Raw genomic sequence first — 26121 nt, 5'->3', positions numbered from 1 at the left:
AATCCCAGCACTTTGGGAGGCTGAGGCAGGTGGATCACTTGAGGTCAGGAATTCAAAACCAGCCTGGCCAACATAGTGAAACCCCATCTCTACTAAAAATAGAAAAATTAGCCAGGCATGGTGGTGCACACCTATAATCCCAGCTACTCGGGAGGCTGAGACAGAAGAATCACTTGAACCCAGAAGGCAGAGGTTACAATGAGCCAAGATTGCCCCACTGCACTCCAGCCTAGGCAACAGAGGGAGACTCCATCTCAAAAAAAAAAAAGAAAGAAAGAAAAGAAAATCAAATATCTTATAAAATAACGTTAGCCCAAAACAGTGTGAGGATGATGGTCATCTTGTTCTTCCTTAAGCACCCTGTTTACATTCATCATTGCCATGTGTCACTAATTACTGTCATATGTGTAGAAAGATTATAGTACATGGAAATACATGAACAAGATCTGTGTGATTTGTTTGACTTGACATTTTTCTTTTTCTCAAAAGTATTAGTACTGAAGACCTTCATAAAAAGTTTGGCGCTATGTCCAGAAAGGGACATAATACTATTCCACCAAAAGCCATTTGGTTTGTTTCCTCCTTCATTTTTGTTTATAGATGTTTGGAAGACCATGCCTTTAGGAGAGTGTAATTTTAGGGCCACATCTGCTCTATGTTGATGTTGAGATAAACCATCCATCATGATTTTCCACTTCGCTTCAACTCTGCAGCTCCAATTTACAGGTGATCTGGCAGTGTGCTAAGCACTTTACAGTTTTAAATCCTATTTAACCTTTACAAAAAAACTTTTTGTGGGCCAGGTGCTCTGGCTCGCACCTGTAATCTTCGCACTTTGGGAAGCTGAGGTGGGTGGATCACTTGAGGTCAGGATTTTGAGACCAGTCTGGCCAATATCATGAAACCCTGTCTCTACTAAAAATACAAAAATTAGAGCTCGGCACTGTGGCTCACACCTGTAATCCAGCACTTTGGGAGGCCAAGGTGGGCAGATCACCTGAGGTCAGGAGTTCAAGACCAGCCTAGCCAACATGGTGAAACCGTGTCTCTACTAAAAATAGAAAAATTAGCTGGGCGTTGTGGCAGGTGCCTGTAATCCCAGCTACTCGGGAGGCTGAGGCAGGAGAATCACTTGAACCCGGGAGGTGGAGTTTGCAGTGAGCCGAGATTGCGCCACTGCACTCCAGCCTGGGTGACAGCGAGACTCCATTTCAAAAAATAAAAATAAAAGGCCGGGAGCAGTGGCTCACACCTGTAATCCCAGCACTTTAGGAGGCTGAGGCAGTCGGATCACGAGGTCAGGAGTTAGAGATCAGCCTGGCCAACATGGTGAAACCCCGCCTCCACTAAAAATACGAAAACTAGCTGGGTGTGGTGGTGGGCTTCTGTAATCCCAGCTACTCAGGAGGCTGACGCAGGAGAATTGCTTGAACCCAGGAGGCGGAGGTTGCAGTGAGCTGAGATCATGCCATTGCGTTCCAGCCTGGGTGACAAGAGCAAGACTCCGTCTCAAAAATAAATAAATAAAAATTTAAAAATTATAAAATTAAATACAATTAAAAATTAGCTGGGTGTGATGGCATACACCTGTAATCCCAGCTACTCGGGAAGCTGAGACAGGAGAATCGTTTGAACCTGGGGGGCGGAGGTTGCAGTGAGCCGAGATCTCGCCACTACACTCCAGCCTGGGTGACAGAGGAAGTCTCCATCTCAAACAAACAAACAAAAAAAACACCTTTGTGGCAGATGCAAGTTTATTCCCTTTTCCAGACGAAGAAGGCGAGGCTACAGAAATTAACTTTTTGAAACTCACCCACCTGGAAGTTGACTAAGTTAAACCTAAATCTGTCAGAATCCAGAGCTGGCCCACACAGCCAAAAGGTAGTCACTTTGAAACAGTGTAATTTTCAGTAACCCATTCATGCAACAGTATCAGTAGATTGCTCTGTTGCGTGCACTATGTAGTTATTGAAAGGATGCACAAGAGATGTCAGTGTGGTCTCTGCTCCCTAGGACCATAATGGTCTGATGGGAAATGTGTGTAACAAGATATATGTGAAGAAATACTGCAAGGTTCACATGACACCCAGTTCGGTAGAAGCCCAGAGAAAAAGAGGCTTTGTTGAAGTTCAGTTGGAGAAGATTTAGCAAAGGTGGCTCTCAAACCAACTGAGCTCTGAAGTGAGCCAAACTGGGCAGACTAGATCCAAAAATGGTATACTGGGCCCGGGTAAATGATGTGGTCAAGCCTGGCATGAAGGCAGCCTTAGGGTGTAGAACATGATGGGGAGGATGCTGCCCCAGCAGGAGGGAATGCCTCACATTTTTGAGAGCCAGGGTCAGACTAGAACTTAAAACTTTATCCTGTCAACAGGACAAAGGACATAACAGATTTTCCATGTTGGCACTTTTCTGCTTTTCCCACCATTCTGAGAACCATTAGCCTGAGCAATTGTCACTTTTTTTCTTTCCAAGCTATTCCAGTTTCTGCACTCAACTCTCGTCAGCTTTTAAAAAACAGCCTTGTTGGCCAGCCTCGGTGGCTCAAGCCTGTAATCCCAGCACTTTGGGAGGCCGAGGCGGGCGGATCACCTGAGGTCGGGAGTTCAAGACCAGCCTGACCAACATGGAGAAACCCTGTCTCTACTAAAAATACAAAATTAGCCGGGCATGGTGGCACATACCTGTGATTCCAGCTACTCAGGAGGCTGAGGCAGGAGAATCACTTGAACCCGGGAGGTGGAGGTTGCAGTGAGCCGAGATTGCACTCCAGCCTAGGCAACAAGAGCAAAACTCTGTCTCAAAATAAAAAATAAAAATAAATAAATAAAATAAAAACATCCTTGTTGAAAAATAATTCACATACAATTCACCCATATAAAATGTTCAATGGTGTTTAGCATTTTACACTATTTTCATGTGTAACATAAACTTTGCCATTTTAACTGTTTTTTTTTTTTTTTTTTTTTTTGAGACGGGGTCTTTCTCTGTCGCCCGGACTGGAGTGCAGTGGCCGGATCTCAGCTCACTGCAAGCTCCGCCTCCTGGGTTCACGCCATTCTCCTGCCTCAGCCTCCCGTAACTGTTTTAAGTGTACAATTCAGTAGCATTAATTCCATTCAAAATATTGTACAACCATCACCACTATCTATTTTGAAAACTTTTTTTATCACCCCAATAGAAATTCTATCCCCATTAAACCACTCCCCTGCTTCCATTCAGCCCCTGTAAACTCTAATTTACTTTCTGTCTGTATGCATTCACCTATCCTGGACATTTCATGTAAATGGAATCATGTGAGCCAGGCACAGTGGCTCACACCTATAATCCCAGCACTTTGGGAAGCCGAGGCAGGCAGATCACTTGAGGTCAGGAGTTTAAGACCAGCCTGGCCAACATGGCGAAGCCCCATCTCTACCAAAAATACAAAAATTAGCTGGGCATGGTGGTGGGCAGCTGTAATCCCAGCTTCTCGGGAGGCTGAGGCAGGAGAATCACTTGAACCTAGGAGGCGGAGGTTGCAGTGAGTGAGCTGAGATTGTGCCACTGCACTCCAGCCTGGGTGACAGAAACCTCTGTCTCAAAAAAAAAAAAAAAAGGGAATCTTATGATATTTGTCCTTTTTGTGTTTGACTTCTTTCACTTGATGTAATGTTTTTGAGATTCAGTCATATTCATCCATGTTGTAGCATGTATCAGAACTCAGAACTTCTTTTTTTTTTTCTAAAGACAGTCTCATGCTGTCACTCAGGCTGGAGTGCAGTGGTGCGATCTCGGCTCACTGCAACCTCGGCCTCTTGGGTTCAAGCGATTCTCGTGCCTCAGCCACCTAAGTAGTTGGGATTACAGGCACACCACACCTGGCTAATTTTTGTATTTTTAGTAGAGATGGAGTTTCACCATGTTGGCCAGGCTGGTCTCAAACTCCTGACCTCAGGTGAGCTGCCTGCCTTGGCCTCCCAAAGTGCTGGGATTACAGGTGTGAGCCACCATGTCCAGCCCTTCATTCTATTTTACAGCTGAATAATATTTCCTTGTAGGGAAAGACCACATTTTGCTTATCCATCTGTTCATGGTCACTTGGATTGTTTCCACCTTCTGTGAAGAATGCTGCAATGAACATGGTTATACAAGCTGAGTTCCTGCTTTCAGAGTGCTTTTAAAAAGTCACCCATTTGCTATTTTATCACAAATCCCCTTGAGATTTATCCCTAAACCATTATTTAGGTCTTTTTACTTCTCTGACTATCTCATAAATAAAAATGCCCATCTAGACATCTTAGAACCCTCTTTACTGAAAAGAGGGAAAATCGGTTGGGATGCTGGTAACATTTATTCCCTCCAGTTGTTCAGGCGAATTCTTTGTCATGAAGTTATTTTTCCACTGAAAGGAAACCCATCACTGCCAGGAGACACTTAAGGGATGTTAAGTAATGTTTCCCTTAGAGCAATTTATAAGTGCTAGGCTTTTCCCCTTGTACAAAATACAGAGCTAAGAAAAATATCTAATGCAGCTGGGAAAGATTTTCATTCTTAGGAGGCTGCTGGACATTTAGAGATGAACTTAAGTGGAGCAGAACATTTATATTTATAAATTGTTCCTCCAATGTATTTGACCCAACACTCCATGGTCTCCACGTCATTCTGCATCTGTTATACAGCTGACCTAACGATTCACAGCCAATTACCATCCCAGGACTTCCGTTTCCTCACATAAAATGAAGATAACCTCTAACATGTCCTCCAGCTCCAAAATTATCCTTTCTGAACATGATTCCATGAGGAAGAGGAGGCCTAGTCCCCTTGGATATATCTCCTGTGTGTCCCAAGTTGGTTTAACACCATACATGCCCTTTGAATATTATTGAAATCAGTATGATCTGGCCGAGCATGGTGGGTCATGCATGTAATCCCAGCACTATGGGAGGCCAAGGTGGGTGGATCACTTTGCTGCAGGATAATTAAGGAATTAGAGAGACTGAGGGGTTAAGGAGGAATTATTTAATTACTTAGGTGCACCAACCCAGTCGGATTAACATCCAAAGAACTGGGCCCTGAACAAGAATCAAGCTACCTTTTAAGCATTTTCTGGGGTATGGGGAGATCTGTGCCAGGGGAAGCATATTACAGAAGCGAGAAACAAAGACAGTTATTTAATTGAGACATGCATTACATTATTTCGTACTTTTTAAGGAACAACATGTTTTACAACTTGAGTTTATCTGTCTAGTGACCTTGCAGCTGCACAGCTAGAGAAACAGTCTTTACAATGCCAGGGAAAGGGAGAGAGAAGGCTCACTAGCCACAGAAATACAGGCAGTTAATTTTAAAGGACTACAGCTCTCTCTCGTCCTCAGGGGGAACTGGGTTTTCTTATATATAACTGAGTTTTTGTTTAAACCTTTTTTTTATTTTTTTAAATTCCTGTTTCAGCTTGAGCTCAGTTCAAGACCAGCCTGGCAACATGGCAAAACCCCATCTCTACCAAAAACAATTAGCCGGGCGTGGTGGCAGGTACCTGTATTCCCAGCTTCTTGGAAGGCTGAGGTGGGATTATCTCTTGAGCCCAGAAGGTAGAGGTTGCAGTGAGCTGTGATTGCACCACTGTACTCCAGCCTGGGTGATAGAGCCAGACCTTGTCTCAAAACAAAACAAAACAAAATCAGTATGATCTGAATTACGTCATATTAATGGGACCTAACCGTAGAAGCTACCCTCTCTTTGATAAGTTGATTTTCAAGATGAATATTTTGAAACTTCCAGATTAGCTGGGCATGGTACTGCACACTGTAGTCCCAAGTACTCAGGAGGCAGAGATGGAAGGATCGCCTGAGCCCAGGAGGTCAAGGCTGCAGTGAGCTATGATTTCGCCACTGCACTCCAGCCTGGGTGAGAGACCCATCTCTAAATAAATAAAAATTGGGCACAGTGGCTCATACCTGTAATCCAGTACTTTGTGAGGCCAAGGCAGGAGAATAGCTTGAGCCCAGGAGTTTAAGACCAGCCTGGGCAACATAGCAAGACCCCATCTCTACACACACACTCAATTTTTTAAATTAGCTTGGTGTGGTGCACGCCTATAGTCCCAGCTACTTGGGAGGCTGAGGTGGAGGGATCACAAGCCTGGGAAGTTGAGGCTACAGTGAGGTATGATTGTGCCACTGCCCTCCAGCCTGGGCAACAGAGGGAGACCCTGTCTCAAAAAATACATAAATAAATAAATAAAAACAAAAAATTTCCAGAGGAGATAGGTCCTCCTATGCCTCTAATATTTTCCTCTATAAATATTTTTGCTTCATACCTTCTTTGTGTGAGTTTATCAGCTTCACAGGTGTGTTTTAGCTCTATTTCTTTATAGGAATTATCAATTCTTTTTTTTTTTTTTTTTTTTGAGACGGAGTCTCACTCTGCCACCTAAGTTGGAGTGCAGTGGTGTGATCTCAGCTCATTGCAACCTCTGCCTCCCGGGTTCAAGCAATTCTTCTGCCTCATCCTCCCGAGTAGCTGGGATTATAGGCACGTGCCACCATGCCTGACTAATTTTTGTAATTTTAGTAGAGATGGAGTTTCACCATATTGGCCAGGCTGGTCTTGAACTCCTGACCTAGTGATCTGCCCACCTTGGCCTCCCAAAGTGCTGGGATTACAGACCTGAGCCACTGCGCCGAGTCTCAACTTTTCTTCTACCAGTTAGCCAGTGATACGTTCTCCTTCATTCCCGTCAGTATATAAAAATGATATTTCTCCCATCAGAACACAAAAATCCTCTCTTTCACCCACCTGCTGCCAACTATGTCCTCCTTCGTGACACTTTGACATTTTGGACTGGCTACTTAAATATATGAATTTAACATTTTTTTTTTTCTTTTTGACAAATCTCCCTCTGTCACCCAGGCTGGAGTGCCATGGCATAATCTCGGCTCACCGAAACCTCCACCTCCGGGTTCAAGTGATTCTCCTGCCTCAGCTTCCCAAGTAGCTGGGATTACAGGTGTGAGCCACTATGCCTGGCATGAATATAAATTTCTCCTCCACTTTGCTGTGGGGGGCTGTCCTATACATAAAAGAATGTTTAGCAGCATCCCTTGTATCTATCTACCCTACCCGATGCCAGAAGCAACATCCACCCCACCTCAGATGTCTCCAGACATTGCCAAATGTCCCTTAGGAATACAGTCACCACTCTGCCTCCACCCCAGTTGAGAACCACTTCTCTGCAGCAAAACTCCTCAAAAGAATTGGCCGGGCACAGTGGCTCAAGCCTATAATCCCAGCACTTTGGGAAGCCGAGGCAGGTGGATCACCAGGTCAAGGGTTCGAGACTAGTCTGGCCAGCATGGTGAAACCCCGTCTCTACTAAAAATACAAAAAGCAGCCAGCTGGGCGTGGTGGTGCATGCCTGTAATCCCAGCTACTTGGGAGGCTGAGGCAGGAGAATCGCTTGAACCCAGGAGGTGGAGGTTGCAGTGAACCAAGATCATGCCACTGCACTCCAGCCTGAGCGAAAGAGCGAGATCCTGTCTCAAAAAAAAAAAAAGAATTATCAGCTGGGCAAGGTGGCTCAAGCCTGTAATTCCAGCACTGTAGGAGGCCAAGGCAGGCAGATTACCTGAGGTCAGGTGTTCAAGACTAGCCTGGCCAACATAGTAAAACCCCTTCTCTACTAAAATATACAAAAATTAGTGGGGCATGGTGGCACATGCCTGTAATCCAGCTACTGGGGAGGCTGAGGCAGGAGAATCACTTTAATTTGGGAGGCAGAGGTTGCAGTGAGCCAAGATCATGCCATTGAACTCCAGCCTGGGCGACAGAGCAAGACTGCATTTCAAAAAAAAAGAATTATCTATCTGCACTGTCTCACATTTGTCTCCTTCTCTTTACCAAAGTGCCACTGAAAATGTTCTTGTTGAGATCATCAATGACTTTCATGTTGCTAAATGCTATAGTTATTTCTCCATAAGATGCAAAAAATTAGCAGGGTGTGGTGGCGGGTGCCTGTAGTCCCAGCTACTCAGGAGGCTGAGGCAGGAGAATGGTGTGAACCAGGGAGGCAGAGCTTGCAGTGAGCCGAGATCACGCCACTGCACTCCAGTCTGGGCAACAGAGCAAGACTCTGTCTCAAAAAAAAAAAAAAAGAAAAGAAAAAAGTATAATAGCAAACACTTATATAGTGCTTCTGGAACAGGAATTTAAAAGAAATTAAAGAATGTGTAAGCAAAAACTCAGTTGTATGTAAAAAATCCCAATTCCCCCTGAGGAAGAGAAAGAACCGGAGTCCTTTAAAAATTAACTGCCTGTTTTTCTGTCTGTGGCTAGTGTGCCTTATCTCTCCCTTTCCCAGGCATTGTAAAGACTCTGTTTCTCTAGCTGTGTGGCTGCAAGGTCACTAGACAGATAAACTCAAGTCATAAAACATGTTTTTCCTTGAAAAGTAAGAAATGATGTAATGCATGTCTCAACTGAATAACTGTCTTTGTTTCTCACTTCCGTAATATGCTTCCCCCTGCATAGATCTCCCCCCGCCCCACAAAATGCTTAAAAGGTAACTTGACTCTTTGTTAGGGGCTCAGTCCTTTGAATGTAAATCCACCTGGATCGATGCACCAAAATAATAAATAATAAGTATCCTCCTCAACCCCTCGGCCTCTTTGATTCCTAAATTATCCTGCTACACTGCAAGGGACCCAGAGATCTCCTCCAGCCCCTCTTTTAACTCTTAGCGGGTTTTTGGGCTGGATCTAGAAAATGAACTGACACCAGGCAGATTAACAAGAGAAAAGTGTACAAACTTTGTTTCACATGTACGGGGGAGTCTACACAAAAGAGTGAAGTCTGAAGAAGTGGTCAAATAAGATGCTTTTTACGTTTTAGACAAAGAGCAATACATTTGAGAAGAAATGACAGGACAAAGAAAATCTGGCTGGGGCAGTAAATTTTTCAGGGGAGTCACTAGGAGATAAACGGTGGAGAGTGCCGAACTGGTGGAAGTAAGGGTAACTTTGTGAAGTATGTTTACAGAGGTCCATTGTAGCCTTTAGTTTTAAGTCTCTGGAGATAAAGGCTATTTTCTTGCTCTTATATGGAGAAGGTACCTTTTCCAGATAAATCCTCATCACTTGTTACATGCAGGAAAACAGTGGTCAGCTCATTGTTTCTGAAACTTTACTTTCTCTCTCTCTCTATTTTTTTTTTTTTTTGTGATGGGGTCTCACTCTTGTCACCCAAACTGGAGTGCAGTGACACAATCTAGGTTCACTCCAACCTCCGCCTTCCAGGTTCAAGTGATTCCCATGCCCCGTCTCCTGAGTAGCATGCACCACCACATCCAGTTAATTTTTGTATTTTTAGTAGAGACAGGGTTTCACCATGTTGGCCAGGATGGTCTTGAACTCCTGGGCTCAAGTGATCAGCCTGCCTCAGCTTCCCAAAGTGCTTGAATTACAGGCATGAGCCACCGTGCCCAGCCTCTCTAATGCTTTTTTTTTTTTTTTTTTGAGACGGAGTCTTGCTCTGTCACCCAGGCTGGAGTGCAGTGGCGCGATCTCAGCTCACTGCAATCTCCGCCTCCTGGGTTCACGCCATTATCCTCCCTCAGCCTCCGAGTAGCTGGGACTACAGGCCTGCACAACCACGCCCAGCTAATTTTTTTGTATTTTTAATAGAGACAGGGTTTCACTGTGTTAGCCAGAATGGTCTAGATCTCCTGACTTCGTGATCCGCCCACCTCGGCCTCCCAAAGTGCTGGGATTACAGGCGTGAGCCACCACGCCTGGCCTCTCTAATGCTTTTTAACTCAATAATTGATATATCGATTTGGCATATTTGGAGTTTTGGGATTTTTGTTTTTGTTTTTGGTTTTGGTTTTGTTTTGTTTTTGAGACAGGGTCTCTCTTTGTCACCCAGGCTGGAGTGCAGTGGTGGGATCATAGCTCACTGCAGCCTTCACTTCCTGGGCTCAAGTGATTCCCCTGCCTCAGCCTCCCTGGTAGCTGGAACTATAGACGAGCACCACAGTGTCTGGCTAATTTTTGTGTTTTTTTGTACAGACATGGTCTTGCCATATTGCCTAGGCAGGTCTTGAACTCCTGAGCTCAAGTGATCTGCCTGCCTCGGCCTCCCAAAGTACTGGGATTACAACCAACACGCCCAGTCCAATTTGGCATATTTTGGGATGGCACGTCCTTCGCTCCTTTAGTGCTCACAGTGTGCCAGGTGTTGTTCTAAGTGTCTTAGATATGGTGGAACACCTTGCTGGTTCAACCACCAGAGCAGCTCATTTTTAAAATATTTTGTCTTTCATAACAAAATTATAGTCAGCAATAATTCTGAAATGAAGTGACTAATAATCATGGCCAGAAAAGAAACAGTGAAAATTTTACTTTATTGAATTTCATGGCCAGGCATGGTGGCTCACACCTGTAATCCCAGCACTTTGGGAGGCCGAAGCAGGTGGATCACCTGAGGTCTAGAGTTCAATACCAGCCTGGCCAACATGGTGAAACCCTGTCTCTACTAAAAATATAAAAATTAGTCTGTAATACCAGCACTTTGGGAGGCCGAGGCAGGCAGATCACTTGAGCTCAGGAGTTCAAGACCTGCCTAGGCAATATGGCAAGACCATGTCTGTACAAAAAACACAAAAATTAGCCAGACACGGTGGTGCTCCTCTATAGTCCCAGATACCAGGGAGGCTGAGGCAGGGGAATCACTTGAGCCCAGGAAGTGGAGGCTGCAGTGAGCTATGATCCCACCACTGCACTCCAGCCTCCCAAGTAGCTGGGATTTATTATATATTATATAATATATATTATTTATTATATAATATTATAATTTTTTATTTTATTTTATTTTATTTTATTTTATTTTATTTTATTTTATTTTATTTTATTTTATTTTGAGACACAGTCTTGTTCTGTTGCCCAGGCTGGAGTGCAGTGGCACGATCTTGGCTGACTGCAACTTCCATCTCCTGGGTTTGGGCATTTCTCCTGCCTCAGCCTCCCAAGTAGCTGGGATTATCAGGCGTCTGCCACCACAGCCAGCTAATTTTTGTATTTTTAGTCGAGACACGGTTTCACCATGTTGGCCAGGCTCGTCTTGAACTCCCGACGTCAGGTGATCCACCTGTCTCAGCTTCCCAAAGTGCTGGCCTGGCCTGTTTTTTTTTTGTTGTTGTTGTTGTTTTTGAGATGGAGTCTTCCTCTGTTGCCCAGGCTGGAGTGCAGTGGTGCAAACCTACACCTCTCTAACCTATGCCCTGGGGTGGATCACTTCTACCATGCTGCCCTTAATAAGCTTCCCACCATGAATTAATTTAATCTTTGTAACAATCCCATTAAATAGGTGCTGTTATAGCTCCCCCATTTCACAGAAGGGGTGACCAAGGTTCCGGAAAATTAAGTGAGTTTTAAATTAAGATAATAAATGGCAACAATGAGATTTAAACCCAGGCAGTCTAGTGCCCATTTCTATGCTTTTAATGGCTCCCCGCTGCCATTTATGAAGGACAATGTAAAGAATACCTGTATCGGCCGGGTGCGGTGGCTTACGCCTGTAATCCCAGAATTTTGGGAGGCTGAGGCGGACAGATCACGAGATCAGATCGAGACCCGTCCTGGCTAACATGGTGAAACCCCATACTAAAAATACAAAAAATCACCTGGGCGTGGTGACCCTCACCTGTAGTCTCAGCTACTTGGAAGGCTGAGGCAGGAGAATCATTTGAACCTGGGAGGCAGAGGTTGCAGTGAGCCAAGATGGCACCGCTGCACTCCAGCCTGGGTGACAGAGTGAGACTCCATCTCCAAACACACACACAAAAAGAATACCTGTGTCTTTACCATTTAACTTTTTTAGCTGTTACATTTTGCCACAGTTGAAGCTCCCGTAGATCCCTTTCCCATCTCATTCCCTACTCTTGTTTCCTAGATGTAACCTTCAATTTGATTTTGGTGGGCATCTTCTCTGTGAACTTTTAAATACTTTTCCTAAATATGTATGTATCCAAAAACAATGTATAATATCCTGTATGTTTTCCAACTTTATTTAAATGATATCATAGAGTGATACAATTCTACAACTTACTTTAGTCATTCAATATACTTTTTACATTTATCCATGTTAACATTAATACATGTGTTAGAGTTCATTTATGTTTTAAATGCTGCATAGCATTTCCTTGCATAAATGTAGCAAAATGTATCCATTCTTCTGTTAATGTATAAACAATATGTTTCAAGGCTTTGGTCTTCTATACATAGAGAGCTCTCCTTATTTTCATTATGGCCAACCTTTAAAAATTGGAACACTTGGCCAGGCACAGTGGCTCATGCCTGTAATCCCAGCACTTTAGGAGGTGGAGGCAGGTGGATCACCTGAGGTCAGGAGTTTGAGACCAGCCTGGCCAACATGGTGAAACCCCATCTCTACCAAAAATACAAAAATTAGCCTGATGTGGTGGCGCATGCCTGTAGTACCAGCCACTCAGGAGGCTGAGGCAGGAGAATCGCTTGAACTTGGGAGGCAGAGGCTGCAATGAGCCGAGATCGTGCCACTGCACTCCAGCCTGGGTGACAGAGTGAAACTGTTTCAAAAAACAAAACAAAACAAAACAAAAAACCGGATTACTTCAAATTTTAAAATCCAGATTTATGACTATAAATTCTTTTAAAAAGTCAAATGATACAGAAAATTCCCAGCTGCCTGGGACTAATATGTTGAAATTAAGTTGCAGCTGCCCCTGTAGATAGGGCACATTCCAGTTGGTTACAACTTCCCTGCTCCTCCCAATGTGCTGAGTGGTGATGTCAATTGCCATTTATCAAGATGACAATGTTATATATTGGTTTTGGATACATACATATTTAGAAAAACTATTTAAAGCTGGCTCACGGCTGTAATCCCAGCACTTTGGGAGGCTGAGGTGGGTGGATCTCCTGATGTCGGGAATTCAAGACCAGCCTGGCCAACAGGGCGAAACCTCATCTCTACTAAAAATACAAAAATTAGCTGGGCGTGGTGGCACCTTCCTGTTATCTCAGCTACTTGGGAGGCTGAGGCAGGAGAATTGCTTGAACCCGGGAGGCAGTGTTTGCAGTGAGCCAAGATCACGCCATTGCATTCCAGCCTAGGCAAGAAGAGTGAAACTCCATCTCAGAAAAAAAAAAAAAAAAAGAAAGAAAAGAAAAAGTATTTAAAAGTTCACAGAAGGCCAGGCATGGTGGCTCATGCCTGTAATCCCAGCACTTTGGAAGGCCGAGGCTGGAGGATCACCTGAGGTCAGGAGTTCAAGACCAGAGTAGCAAACATAGTGAAATCTTGTCTCTACTAAAAATACAAAAATGAGCCAGGCATGGTGGTGCATGCCTTTAATCCCAGCTACTAGGGACGCTGAGGCAGGAGAATCGCTTGAACCCGGTAGGCGGAGGTTGTGGTGAGCAGAGATCCCACCACTGCACTCCAACCTGGGTGACAGTGAGATTCCGTCTCAAAAAAAAAAAAAAAAAAAAGTTTGGCTGGTTGTGGTGACTCAAGCCTGTAATCCCAGCACTTTGAGAGGCTGAGGTGGGCGAATCACCTGAGGTCAGGAGTTGGAGACCAGCGTGACCAACATGGAGTAACCCTGTCTCTACTAAAAATACAAAATTAGGCCGGGTGCAGTGGCTCACGCCTGTAATCCCAGCACTTTGGGAGGCCGAGGCGGGTGGATCATGAGGTCAGGAGATCAAGACCATCCTGGCTAACACGGTGAAACCCCGTCTCTACTAAAAATACAAAAAATTAGCCGGGCGTGGTGGTGGGCGCCTGTAGTCCCAGCTACTTGGGAGGCTGAGGCAGGAGAATGGTGTGAACCCGGGAGGCAGAGCTTGCAGTGAGCCGAGATCATGCCACTGTACTCCAGTCTGGGTGACACAGCGAGACTCTGTCTCAAAAAATAAATAAATAAAATAAATAAAAATACAAAATTAGCTGGGCGTGGTTATCAGGCCTCTGAGTCCAAGCCTGCAGGTATACATCCAGGTGGCCTGAAGTAACTGAAGACTCACAAAAGAAGTGAAAATGGCCAGTTCCTGCTTTAACTGATGACATGACCTTGTGAAATTCCTTTTCCTGGCTCAGAAGCTCCCCCACTGGGCACCTTGTGAGCCATGCCCCTGCCTGCCAGAGAACAACCCCCTTTGATTGTACTTTTCTACTACCTACCCAAATCTTATAAAACAGCTCCACCCCATCTCCCTTCGCTGACTCTCTTTTCAGACTCAACCCACCTGCACTCAGGTGAAATAAACAACCTTGTTGCTCACACAAAGCCTGTTTGGTGGTCTCTTCACATGGACACACGTGACATTTGGTGCCAAAACCTGGGACAGGAGGACTCCTTCGGGAGACCGGTCCCCTGTCGTCACCCTCACTCCGTGAGGAGATCCACCTACGACCTCGGGTCCTCAGACCAACCAGCCCAAAGAACATCTCATGAATTTCAAATTGGGTAAGCAGTCTTTTCACTCTCTTCTCCAGCCTCTCTTGCTACCCTTCCATCTCCCTTTCCTTCCAATTCCAGTTCTTTTTCCTCTCTAGTAGAGACAAAGGAGACACATTTTATCCATGGACCCAAAACTCCAGTGCTGGTCACAGACTTGGGAAGGCAGCCTTCCCTTGCTGTTTAATCATTGCAGGAACGCCTGCCTGATTATTCACCCACACTCCATTGGTGTCTGATCACTGCGGGGACACCTGTCTTGGTCATTCACCCACATTCCCTTGGTGGCAAGTCAATTGTGGAGACACCTGCTTTGGCTGCTCACCCACATTGCAGCCCAGGGCTGCTCACCATCCCCTTCTCCATGTCTCTACTTTTCTCTTTAAATTTACCTCCTTCACTATGGGCAACCTTCTGCCCTCCATTCCCCCATCTTATCCCTTTGAGAGGCTGAGGTGGGTGGATCACCTGAGGTCGGGAGTTGGAGACCAGCCTGACCAACAGTGAGAAACCCTGTCTCTGCTAAAAATACAAAATTAGCTGGGCGTGGTTGTCAGGCCTCTGAGCCCAAGCCTGCAGGTATACATCCAGGTGGCCTGAAGTAACTGAATAACAAAAGAAGTGAAAATGGCTGGTTCCTGCCTTAACTGATGACATGACCTTGTGAAATTCCTTCTCCTGTCTCAGAAGCCTTAGAGCCTGTGCTCCTAAAAACTTAAAACCTCTTCAACTCTCACCTGACCTAAATACGTAAGCATCTTACTTTCTTCTGCAACACTGCTTGGCCCCAATACAAACTACAATGGTTCTAAATAGGCAGAAAATGGCACTTTTGATTCTCCATTTTACAAGACCTGGATGATTTTTGTCAAAAAATGGACAAACGGTCTGAGGTGGCTGATGTCCAGGCATTCTTTTACATATTGGTCCCTCCCTAGTCTCTGTTCCCAATGTGACTCATCACAAATCCTCCTTCTTTCCCTCCTGCCTGTCCCTTCAGTCCCAACCCCAAGCATCGCTGAGTCTTTTGAATCTTCCTTTTCTACAGACCCATCTGACCTCTCCTCCCAGGTTGCTCTTTACCAGGCCAAGACAGGAACCAGTTGTTCATCAGCCTCCTCTCCCCCACCCTATAATCCTTTTATCACCTCCCCTCCTCACACCCCGTCTGGCTTATAGTTTTGTTCCACGACTATCCCTCCCCCACCTGCCCAACAATTTCCTCTTAAAAAGGTGGCTGGAGCTAAAGGCATAGTCAAGGATAATGCTTCTTTTTCTTTATCCGACCTCTCCCAAATCAGTTAGCGTTTAGGCTGTTTTTCGACAAATATAAAAACCCAGCGCAGTCTATGGCCTGTTTGGCAACAACCCTTAGACACTTACCGTCCTAGACCCAGAAGGGCCAGAAGGCTGTCTTATTCTCAATATACATTTTATTACCCAACCCACTCCCAACCTTAAAAAAAAAACCTCCAGAAATTAGATTCTGGCCCTCAAACCCCACAACAGGACTTAATTAACCTCACCTTCATGATGTACAATAATAGAGTAGAGGCAGCCAAGTAGCAACTTATTTCTAAGTTGCAATTCCTTGCCTCCACTGTGAGACAAACCCCAGCCACATCTCCAGCACACGAGAACTTCCAAACACCTGAACCGCAGCAGCTAGGCATTCCTCCAGGACCACCTGTCACACACGTCCATGTGAAGAGACTACCAAACAGGCTTTGTGTGAGCAAAAAGGCTGTTTATTTCACCTGGATGCAGGCAGGCTGAGTCCGAAAAGAGAGTCAGCAAAGGGTGGTGGGATTATCATTAGTTCTTATAGGTTTGGGATAGGCATACAAAGTACATTCTTAAGGGCAGGGGAGAATATTACAAAGTACCTTCTTAAGGGCAGAGTAGACTATATCGTATCAGTTAGGGTGGGGCAGGAACAAATCACAGTGGTGGATTGTCATCAGTTAAGGCTATTTTCACTTCTTTGTGGATCTTCAGTTGCTTCAGGCCATCTGGATGTAAAAATGCAGGTCACAGGGCATATGATGGCTTAGCTTGGGCTCAGAGACCTGACACTGCCTACCCCAGGATCTTGCTTCAAGTGCTAGAAATCTGGCCACTGGGCCAAGGATTGCCCGCAGTTTTGGATTCCTCCTAAGCCATGTCCCATCTATGCGAGACCCCACTGGAAATCGGACTGTCCAACCCGGCAGCCATTCCCAGAGCCCCTGGAACTCTGGCCTAAGACTCTCTGACTGACTCCTTCCCAGATCTTCTCTGCTTAGCGGCTGAAGACTGATACTGCCCAATCAGCTCAGAAGCCTACAGGACCATCACAGATGCTTTGGGTAACTCTTACAGTAGAGGGTAAGTCCACCCCCTTCTTAATCAATATGGAGGCTGCCCACTCCACATTACCTTCTTTTCAAGGGCGTGTTTTCCTTGCCTCCATAACTGTTGTGGGTATTGATGGCCAGGCTTCTAAACCTCTTCAAATTCCCCAACTTTGTTGCCAACTTGGACAACATTCTTTTATGCACTCCTTTTTACTTATCCCCACCTGCCCAGCTCCCTTATTAGGTTGAGACATCTTAACTAAATTATCTAAATTTAACTAAATTATCTGCTTCCACAGATAATCTGCCACACCTCATTACTGCCCTTTCCCCAGTTCAAAACCTCCTTCGCATCCTCCCCTTGTATCTCCCCACCTTAATCCATAAGTATACGACACCTCTACTCCCTCCTTGGAGACCGATCATGCACCCCTTACCTTCCCCTTAAAACCTAATCATCCTTAGCCTGCTACGCTTTAAAAGGATAAAAGCCTGTTATCACTTGCCTGTTACAGCATGGCCTTTTAAAGCCTGTAAACTCTCCTTACAATTCCCCCATTTTAACTGTCCAAAAGCCAGACAAGCCTTACAGGTTAGTTCAGGACCTGTGGCTTATCAACCAAATTGTCTTGCCTATCCAACCCATGATACCAAAGCCATAGACTCTCCTATCCTCAATACCTCCCTCCACAACCCCTCCATAACCCATTATTCTGTTCTGGATCTCAAACATGCTTTCTTTACTATTCCTTTGTACCTTTCATCACAGCCTCTCTTTGCTTTCACTTGGACTGATCCTGACACCCATTAGGCTCAGCAAATTACCTGGGCTGTACTGCCACAAGGCTTCACAGACAGCTCCCATTACTTCAGTCAAGCCCAAATTTCTTCCTCATCCATAATCTATCTTGGCATAATTCTTTGTGAAAACACATGTGCTCTCCCTGCTGACTGTGTCTGGCTAATCTCTCAAACCCCAACCCCTTCTACAAAACAACTCCTTTCCTTCCTATGCATGGTTAGGTACTTCACCTTTGGATACCTAGTATTACCATCCTGACTAAACCATTATATAAACTCACAAAAGCAAACCTAGCTGACCCCATAGATCCTAAATCTTTTCACCACTCCTCTTTCCGTTCCTTAAAAACAGCCCTAGAAGCTGCTCCCACACTAGCTCTCCCTAACTCATCCCAACCCTTTTCATTACACATAGCCAAAGCACAGGGCTGTGTGGTCAAAATTCTTTCACAAGAGCTGGGACTGTGCCCTGTAGCCTTTCTGTCCAAACAACTTGACCTTATTGTTTTAGGCTAGCCCCCACATTATTCCAGATACCACACCTGATCCCCATGACTGTATCTCTCTGATCCACCAGACATTCACTCCATTTCCCCATATTTCCTTCTTTCCTGTTCCTCACCCTGATCACACTTGGTTTATTGATGGCAGTTTCATCAGGCCTAATTGCCGCTCACCAGCAAAGGCAGGCTATGCTATAGTATCTTCCACATCTATCATTGAGGCTACTGCTCTGTCCCACTGCACTACCGCTCAACAAGCCGAACTCATTGCCTTAACTCAGGCCCTCACTCTTGCAAAGGGACTATGCGTCAATATTTATACTCACTCTAAATATGCCTTCCATATCCTGCACCACCATGCTGTTATATGGGCTGAAAGAGGTTTCCTCACTACTTGAGGGTCCTCCATCATTAATGCCTCTTTAATAAAAACTCTTCTCAAGGCTGCTTTACTTCCAAAGGAAGCTAGAGTCATTCATTGCAAGGGCCATCAAAAGGCATCAGATCCCATTGCTCAGGGCAACGCTTATGCTGATAAGGTAGCTAAAGACGCAGCTTAGCATTCCAACTTCTGCCCCTCTTGGCCAGTTTTTCTCCTTTTCATCTGGTCACTCCCACCTACTCCCCCACCAAAACTTCCACTTACCAATCTCTTCCCACACAAGGCAAATGGTTCTTGGACCAAGGAAAATATCTCCTTCCAGCCTCACAGGCCCATTCTATTCTGCCATCATTTCATAACCTCTTCCATGTAGGTAACAAGCTTTAGCCCACCTCCTAGAACCTCTCATTTCCTTTCCATCATGGAAATCTATCCTCAAGGCAATCACTTCTCAGTGTTCCATCTGCTATTCTACCACTCCTCAGGGATTGTTCAGGACCCCTCCTTTCCCTACACATCAAGCTCAGGGATTTGCCCCTGCCCAGGACTGGCAAACTGACTTTACTCACATGTCCCAAGTCAGGAAACTAAAATACCTTTTGGTCTGGGTAGACACTTTCACTGGATGGGTAGAGGCCTTTCCCACAGGGTCTGAGAAGGCCACCACGGTCATTTCTTCCCTTTTGTCAGATATAATTCTTTGGTTTGGCCTTCCCACCTTTATACAGTCTGATAATGGACGGGTCTTTACTAGTCAAATCACCCAAGCAGTTTCTCAGGTTCTTTGTATTCAGTGAAAACTTCATATGCCTTACTGTCCTCAATCTTCAGGAAAGGTAGAATGGACTCATGGTCTTTTAAAAACACACCTCACCAAGCTCAGCTTCCAACTTAAAAAGGAGGACTATGTCAAGGATAGAGCCCAAAAACTCACCAACCAAGCAAGTAATTATGCTGAACCCCCTTGGGCACTCTCTAATTGGATGTCCTGGGTCCTCCCAATTCTTAGTCATTTAATACCTGTTTTTCTCCTTCTCTTAATTCAGACCTTGTGTCTTCCATTTAGTTTCTCAATTCATACAAAACTGCATCCAGGCCATCACCAATCATTCTATACGACAAATGCTCCTTTTAAGAACCCCACACTATCGCCCCTTACCACAAAATCTTCCTTCAGCTTAATCTCTCCAACTCTAGGTTCCCACACCACCCCTAATCCTGCTTGAAGCAGCCCTGAGAAAAACCACCCATTATCTCTCCATACCATCCCCCAAAATTTTCACTGCCCCAATACTTTATGACTATTTCATTTTATTTTTCTTATTAACATAAGAAGACAGGAATGTCAGGCCTCTGAGCCCAAGCCTGCAGGTATACATCTAGATGGCCTGAAGTAACTGAAGAAACACAAAAGAAGTGAAAATGGCCATTCCTTCCTCAACTGATGACATGACCTTGTGAGAGTCCTTCTGCTGGCTCAGAAGCTCCCCCACTGAGCACCTTGTGACCCCCGCTCCTGCCCGCCAGGGAACAACCCCCTTTAACTATAATTTTTCACTACCTACCCAAGTCTTATAAAACGGCCCCACCCCTATCTCCCTTTGCTGACTCTGTTTTTGGATTCACCCTGAGAGAACGCAGACAGACCTTCTCATATGGGTTTTTTTTTTTTTTTTTTGAGATGGAGTTTCACTTTTGTTACCCAGGCTGGAGTGCAATGGCACGATCTCGGCTCAATGCAACCTCCACCTCCCAGGTTCAAGCAATTCTCCTGCCTCAGCCTCTCTAGTAGCTGGGATTATAGGCATATGCCACCATGCCCAGCTAATTTTGTATTTTTTAGTAGAGAAGGGGTTTCTCCATGTTGGTCAGGCTGGTCTTGAACTCCTGACCTCAGGTGATCCACCCGCCCTGGCATCCCAAAGTGCTGGGACTACAGGCATGAGCCACTGTGCCAGGCCTCTAATATGGTTTTATGTTGTTTTATACTCAGAAAAGGAAAGAAAAGCGAAACAAAAAGCCCATAACCCAGCACCTAGGAACCAGACTCAAAACCAAGGAACCAGACCCGAAACCAGGCCTAGGCCTGCCTGACCTAAGCCTGGTAGTTAAAATTCGACCCTGACCTAGCAACTAATGTTATCTATAGATTATAGAAAGACATTGTGAAACTTCCTGGTCTGTTCTGTTTCACTCTGACCACCAGTGCATGCAGCCCCTGTCATGTACCCCCTGCTTGCTCAATCGATCATGAGCCTCTCACGTGGACCCCCTTAGAACTGTGAGTCCTTAAAAGGGACAGGAATTGCTCACTTAGGGAGCTCAGCTCTTGACACAGGAGCCTTGCCAATGCTCCTGGCCGAATAAACTCCTTCCTTCTTTAATTTGGTGTCTGAGGAGTTTTGTCTGCAGCTCATCCTCCTACATGCCCACCTGTACCCAGGTGAAATAAACAGGCTTGTTGCTCACACAAAGCCTGTTTGGTGGTCTCTTCACACGGATGTGCGTGACAGTGGTGGCAGTTGCCTGTAATCCCAGCTTCTCGGGAAGCTGAGGCAGGGAGAATCACTTGAACCCGGGAGGTGGAGGTTGCAGTGAGCTGAGATTTTGAACTCCAACCTGGGCGACAAGAGCAAAACTCTGTCTCAAAAAAAAAAAAAAAAAGAAAAGTTCACAGTGATCATGGCCACCAAAATCAAATCAAAGGTCTCATACATCCAGGAAAGGAGTAGGCGATGAGATGGGAAAAGGATCACAGGAGCTTCAACTGTGACAAAATGTAAGAGCTGAAAAAGTTGACTGGTGAAGATATACCGTGATTTTTTCAGAGCATTTTTTTTGCATCTGTTACTCTAAAAATCAAATGAAAACAAAATATAGACCAAAACGACTGTCTCCTTCAAGAAAGGAGCGAAAGGCTATATCTGAGAGGGTGATTGTGGAGGATATTCGGATTCTGATTCAAATACCTAAACTGCCTCATTGGCTCAGTTACCTCCCTGGTCTCTGTATACGCTCGAGTTTGCGATCCATCATATTTAACCACTGACGATCTGATTCCAAGTCAACTATTTAACAACCTAAGCACAAAATTTAAGCAGGCAGTTTCTTCCCTTGTGAGAAGGAAAAGACAACTTCAACTTTATGGATTGTTGTGAATGTCCAATAACTTCTGTAAAACTTTTGTAAAACGTTAACTGTGCCAGACACATGCTGGTTTGTATGGGTATCAGCTAATTCCTGGATCCAGTCTTTATTTCCACGGATTTAGGGAATCATTTTACATGGTAAAATACGCCCTTCGAACCAAGAAGTTCATCCAGGGCCAAAGCCTGACTTTAGCAGGAACATAAAACACCTGAGCAGGGGGGCGGCGGCCCCTGCCTGGTGCGCATGCGCGACTGTAAAAGCCGTTAGGTGTGTCCCTGGCGCCCGATTAGAATATTTAATTCCAGTTGGAGCGCTTTTCCTCACCTTACTATATTTTATTTCTGGTAAATGCCCACACATTTTAATTTCTGAGAGGCACAAATTCCTCTCCGACTTATTCAAATTGATCGAGTAGTCTTACTAAGCTGACTTTTGTCTCATTGTAAATCCTCAGTAAATTTTGCAGTTTAGGATGATGACGTAATTTTTGCGTAAAAGTAACAACTCATTTCACCGGAAAGGGACCACGACAGGAGCAGGGACTCGAGTTTCTTTTTATTCGGGCACTTCAGTAGTTACCTCTTGCTTGGGGGCGGTGCCGCGTGTGGACCCGATGGACCCCGGCGACGCGGCCATTTTGGAGTCTTCCCTAAAGATCTCTTACCGGCTTTTCGAGAGAGTGCTGCCGCCGCTGCCCGCGGCCTTGCAGGGCAGGATGAATGTGATAGACCACGTGCGGGACATGGCGGCCGCGGGGCTGCACTCCAACGTGCGGCTCCTCAGCAGCTTGTTACTTACAATGAGTAATAACAACCCGTGAGTTGAGGCGGGGAGCGGCCTGGGGCTGAGGAGAAAGCGGCAGTGGTCTGGGAGCGGGGGCTCAGGGCACTCGGGAACAGGCGGGAAGGAGCGGCCTCCCGCGCCAGCGGAGGCTCCGGGGTCTGCGAGGGCGTAGTGGAGCGGAGCAGACTTCAGCGCGCAAGTTGGGTTCACTGGGTGCCGGCGTCAAGTCCCCGCGGGGATGTGGCGAGCGGCGGCTTGGAGAAATAGAAGGCAGAGGCTCTGAGGACGACCCAGGCGAGGGTTTTCTGAGGCACCTGTCGCGGGGTAGCGCGACTGTCACATTGCTGGGCCGAATCCTCCCCTCTCGGCTCCTTCCAGAGAACGTTTTTTTCTCTCGCTGCAGCTCAGGGACCCAGCCTCCTGGTTTTTATGCTCTAGCCCCGCATCTGAGATTGGTCACCCTATTAAGTGTATCAGGAGGGTCCACTTTCTCGCCTTGGGAAACCCATGAAAACGGGGCCGGGCGCGATGGCTCACGCCTCTAATACCAGCACTTTGGGAGGCCGAGGCGGGAGGATCGCTTAAGCCCAGGAGTTAAGACTAACCTGGGCAACATAGGGAGACCCTGCCTCTATGAAAAACAAAAATTAAACAATTGGCCGGGCGTGATTGTGCGTGCCTGAGGTCCCAGCTACTCGGGAGGCTGAGGCAGGAGGATTGCTTGAGCCCAGGAGGTCGAGGCTGCAGTGAGCCGTGATCGCATCACTGTCCTTTACCGTGTGCGACACAACCACAGCCTGTCTCAAAAAAAGGAAACGGGAGATTCCATTAATGGGTGGGCGTGGCGCCTTTCTTGTTTCATGGGAGCACTGGGCTGATTCCATCCTTGAGTGCATGTCCGTCTCCTGCTTAAAATCCTTCCATGGCCGGTTGCAGTGGCTCACGTCTGTAACCCTAGCACTTTGGGAGGCCGAGGCAGGCGGATCACGAGGTCAGGAGATCGAGATCATCCTGGCTAACACAGTGAAACCCCGTCTCTACTAAAAAAATACAAAAAAATTAGCCGGGCGTGGTGGCGGGTGTAGTCCCAGCTACTGGGGAGGCTGAGGCAGAAGAATGGCGTGAACCCGGGAGGCAGAGCTTGCAGTGAGCCGAGATCGCGCCGCTGCACTCCAGTCTGGGCGACAGAGCGCGACTCAGTCTTAAAAAAAAAGGTCCTTTATTGCACTCATGAAAATTCTTTCCCATGGCCTCCGAAGGGAAGTATCTGCCCTCCACTCTGCTACTTCATCTCATTACTGTGTTCACTGCTCTCCAGCCTCTCTGGCTGTTCTTTCTGTTATTTGTTTTTTTTTATTTATTTTTATTTTTTTGAGACAGAGGCTTGCTCTGTCGCCCAGGCTGGAGTTTAGTGGCATGATCTTGGCTTACTGCAGCCTCTGCCTCCTGGATTCAAGCGATTCTCCTGCCTCAGCCTCCCAAGTAGCTGGGATTACAGGCGAGCGCCACACGCCCAGGTAATTTCTGTACTTTTAGTAGAAACGGAGTTTCACTATATTGACCAGTCTGGTCTTGAACTCCTGACCTCAGGTGTTCCCACCACCTCGGCCTCCCAAAATTTTGGGATTACAGGTGTGAGCCACTGCGCTTGGCCTCTTTGTGTTACTTGAATGCACCAAGCGTGTTCTCTACTCTGGGCCCTTGTACTTGCTGTTCCTGCTGCAACTGTCCTCATCTCAGCGCTGCCTCCTCCTTCAGGTTTTAGCCTGAACATCTCTCCTAGAGAACCTTCTCTGACTCCCAGGACTCTCAGGTACTCCCACTTTTCTACCCTTCGCATCACCCACCAATTGAAAGCGCAGTGGCTGTGCGCAGTAAGTACTCACATGCTTATTGAGTGTGTTGAGGAAGTGAGTACAACCTCAGGGAGGTGAAATACCCTTGTCTGCGTTCACACATCTAGTAAATGGAGGAGTATGATGTCTGGACCTGGTCTTCTCTGACTGGAGAGTCTCCATTCTGAGCCACCAGTCTGCTACCTCCAAATGGCATTATCATGGAAACTTCTACTCTGTAGATGTATTAGTGTTTGGCCTTCTATAGAAGCTGGTCTAGGTCAGAAGGGAAAGGTCCTTTAAGTGCTTACAATGCAGCTGCTGCTGCCCATTGGATTTTCATTAGTGTGCTTTGGTGTTTTGTTTTGTTTTGCTTTTCAGACAGAGTCTTGCTCTGTTGCCCAGGCTGGAGTGCAGTGGTGCGATCTTGGCTCACTACAGCCTCCACCTCCCAGGCTCAAGCGATCCTCCCACCTCAGTCTCCTGAGTAACAGGGAATACCACCACGCCTGGCTAATTTTTTTTTTTTTTTTTAATAGAGATGGAGTTTTATCATGTTGACCAGGCTTGTCTCGAACTCCTGACCTCAAGTGATCCCCATGACTTAGGCCTCCCAAAGTGCTTGAATTACAGGCGCGAGCCACCGAGCCCAGCCTCATTAGTGTGCTTTGGACCTTACTAGTGAGACCCATCATTTTGCCATCATCCATTTCATGTTGACAGGAGCCCTGGTCTCTGTCAGCCTTCTGTGTTTATTCTGGAACCTTTCACTTGGTTTCCAAGTTTGGAGATTTAGGCCCTACTTGCTCTTAGTTCTCAAAGATGTTACAGGAGAGTTTGAAACAGTTTAATTCTCTGGCTAGACTAAGTTTAGCCCATGCTTTTTCATATCAGGTTAGATTGGCAGTTTCCTAGCTTCAGGACATGTTCAGGTTCTGCCCTTCATGATTTATACTTTAAAATTTCTTGTGGAATAGGGCAGTAGACACTGTTAAATTCAAACAGTGAAGCCTTAAGGGGCATGCAGATCAGTATCTTTCACTGAGTCTTGAACCTCACTCCACCATTTCCTTTCTCCAGAGGCAATAACTATTTTTTCCTGTGTCATTACAGAGGTAACTTATGCATGTGTAAGTAGACATGTATGTTATATGAATATCTGAATGCTTTCTGTGGGTGTAATAATACTTTTGTATCCAAGCATCAGATGGTTCTCACTACATACATAGAATCACAGAGTTTGAAGAGAACTTAAGTCATCTAGACTATACTTGTTGTTGTTTTTTGTTTTTTTTCGGGGGGGAGACTGAGTCTCGCTGTGTCACCAGGGCTGGAGTGCGGTGGCGTGATCTCGGCTCACTGCAGCTTCCGCCTCCTGGGTTCAAGCAGTTTTCCCTCGGCCTTCCAAGTAGCTGGGTTTACAGGTGCCCACCACCATGCCTGGCTGATTTTCGTATTTTTAGTAGAGACGGGGTTTCAACATGTTGGCCAGGCTGGTCGAACTCCTGACCTTAGGTGATCCTCCCACCTTAGCCTCCCAAAGTGCTGGGATTACAGGCATGAGCCACCGCTCCTGGCCGTTTTTTGTTTGTTTGTTTGTTTGTTTATGAGACAGAGCCTCTCTCTGTCACCCAGGCTGGACTGCAGTGGCGGGATCTTGGCTCACTGCAACCTTTGCCTCCCGGGTTCAAGTGATTCTCCTGCCTCAGCCTCTAAGTAGCTAGGATTACAGGTGTAAGCCACCGTGCATGGCCACAATAATGCAATTCTGTGGGTTTTAGAGTATTTACAAAATTGTACGATCATCACCATGATCTAATTCCAGAAAGTTTTCATTACCTCAACGAAAAGA

General features: G+C 45.9%; 1 protein-coding gene across 1 annotated transcript in view; it reads left to right on the top strand.

Moving 5' to 3' along the window:
- The first annotated feature begins 22263 nt into the window (after positions 1 to 22263).
- ANAPC7 (anaphase promoting complex subunit 7) overlaps positions 22264 to 26121 on the top strand; it is a 30283-nt gene continuing 26425 nt past the window's right edge. Inside the window, exon 1 of the mRNA XM_023202380.1 lies at positions 22264 to 22467. Coding sequence (XP_023058148.1) covers positions 22265 to 22467 — 203 coding nt within the window. The 5' untranslated portion in view covers position 22264. The remainder of the gene's footprint in view (positions 22468 to 26121) is intronic.

This window comes from Piliocolobus tephrosceles, chromosome 10 (assembly GCF_002776525.5).
Source record: "Piliocolobus tephrosceles isolate RC106 chromosome 10, ASM277652v3, whole genome shotgun sequence".
Taxonomy (NCBI): Eukaryota; Metazoa; Chordata; class Mammalia; order Primates; family Cercopithecidae; genus Piliocolobus; species Piliocolobus tephrosceles.
Note: the sequence above shows the minus strand (reverse complement) of the source record. Positions and strands in the feature narration are given on the sequence as shown.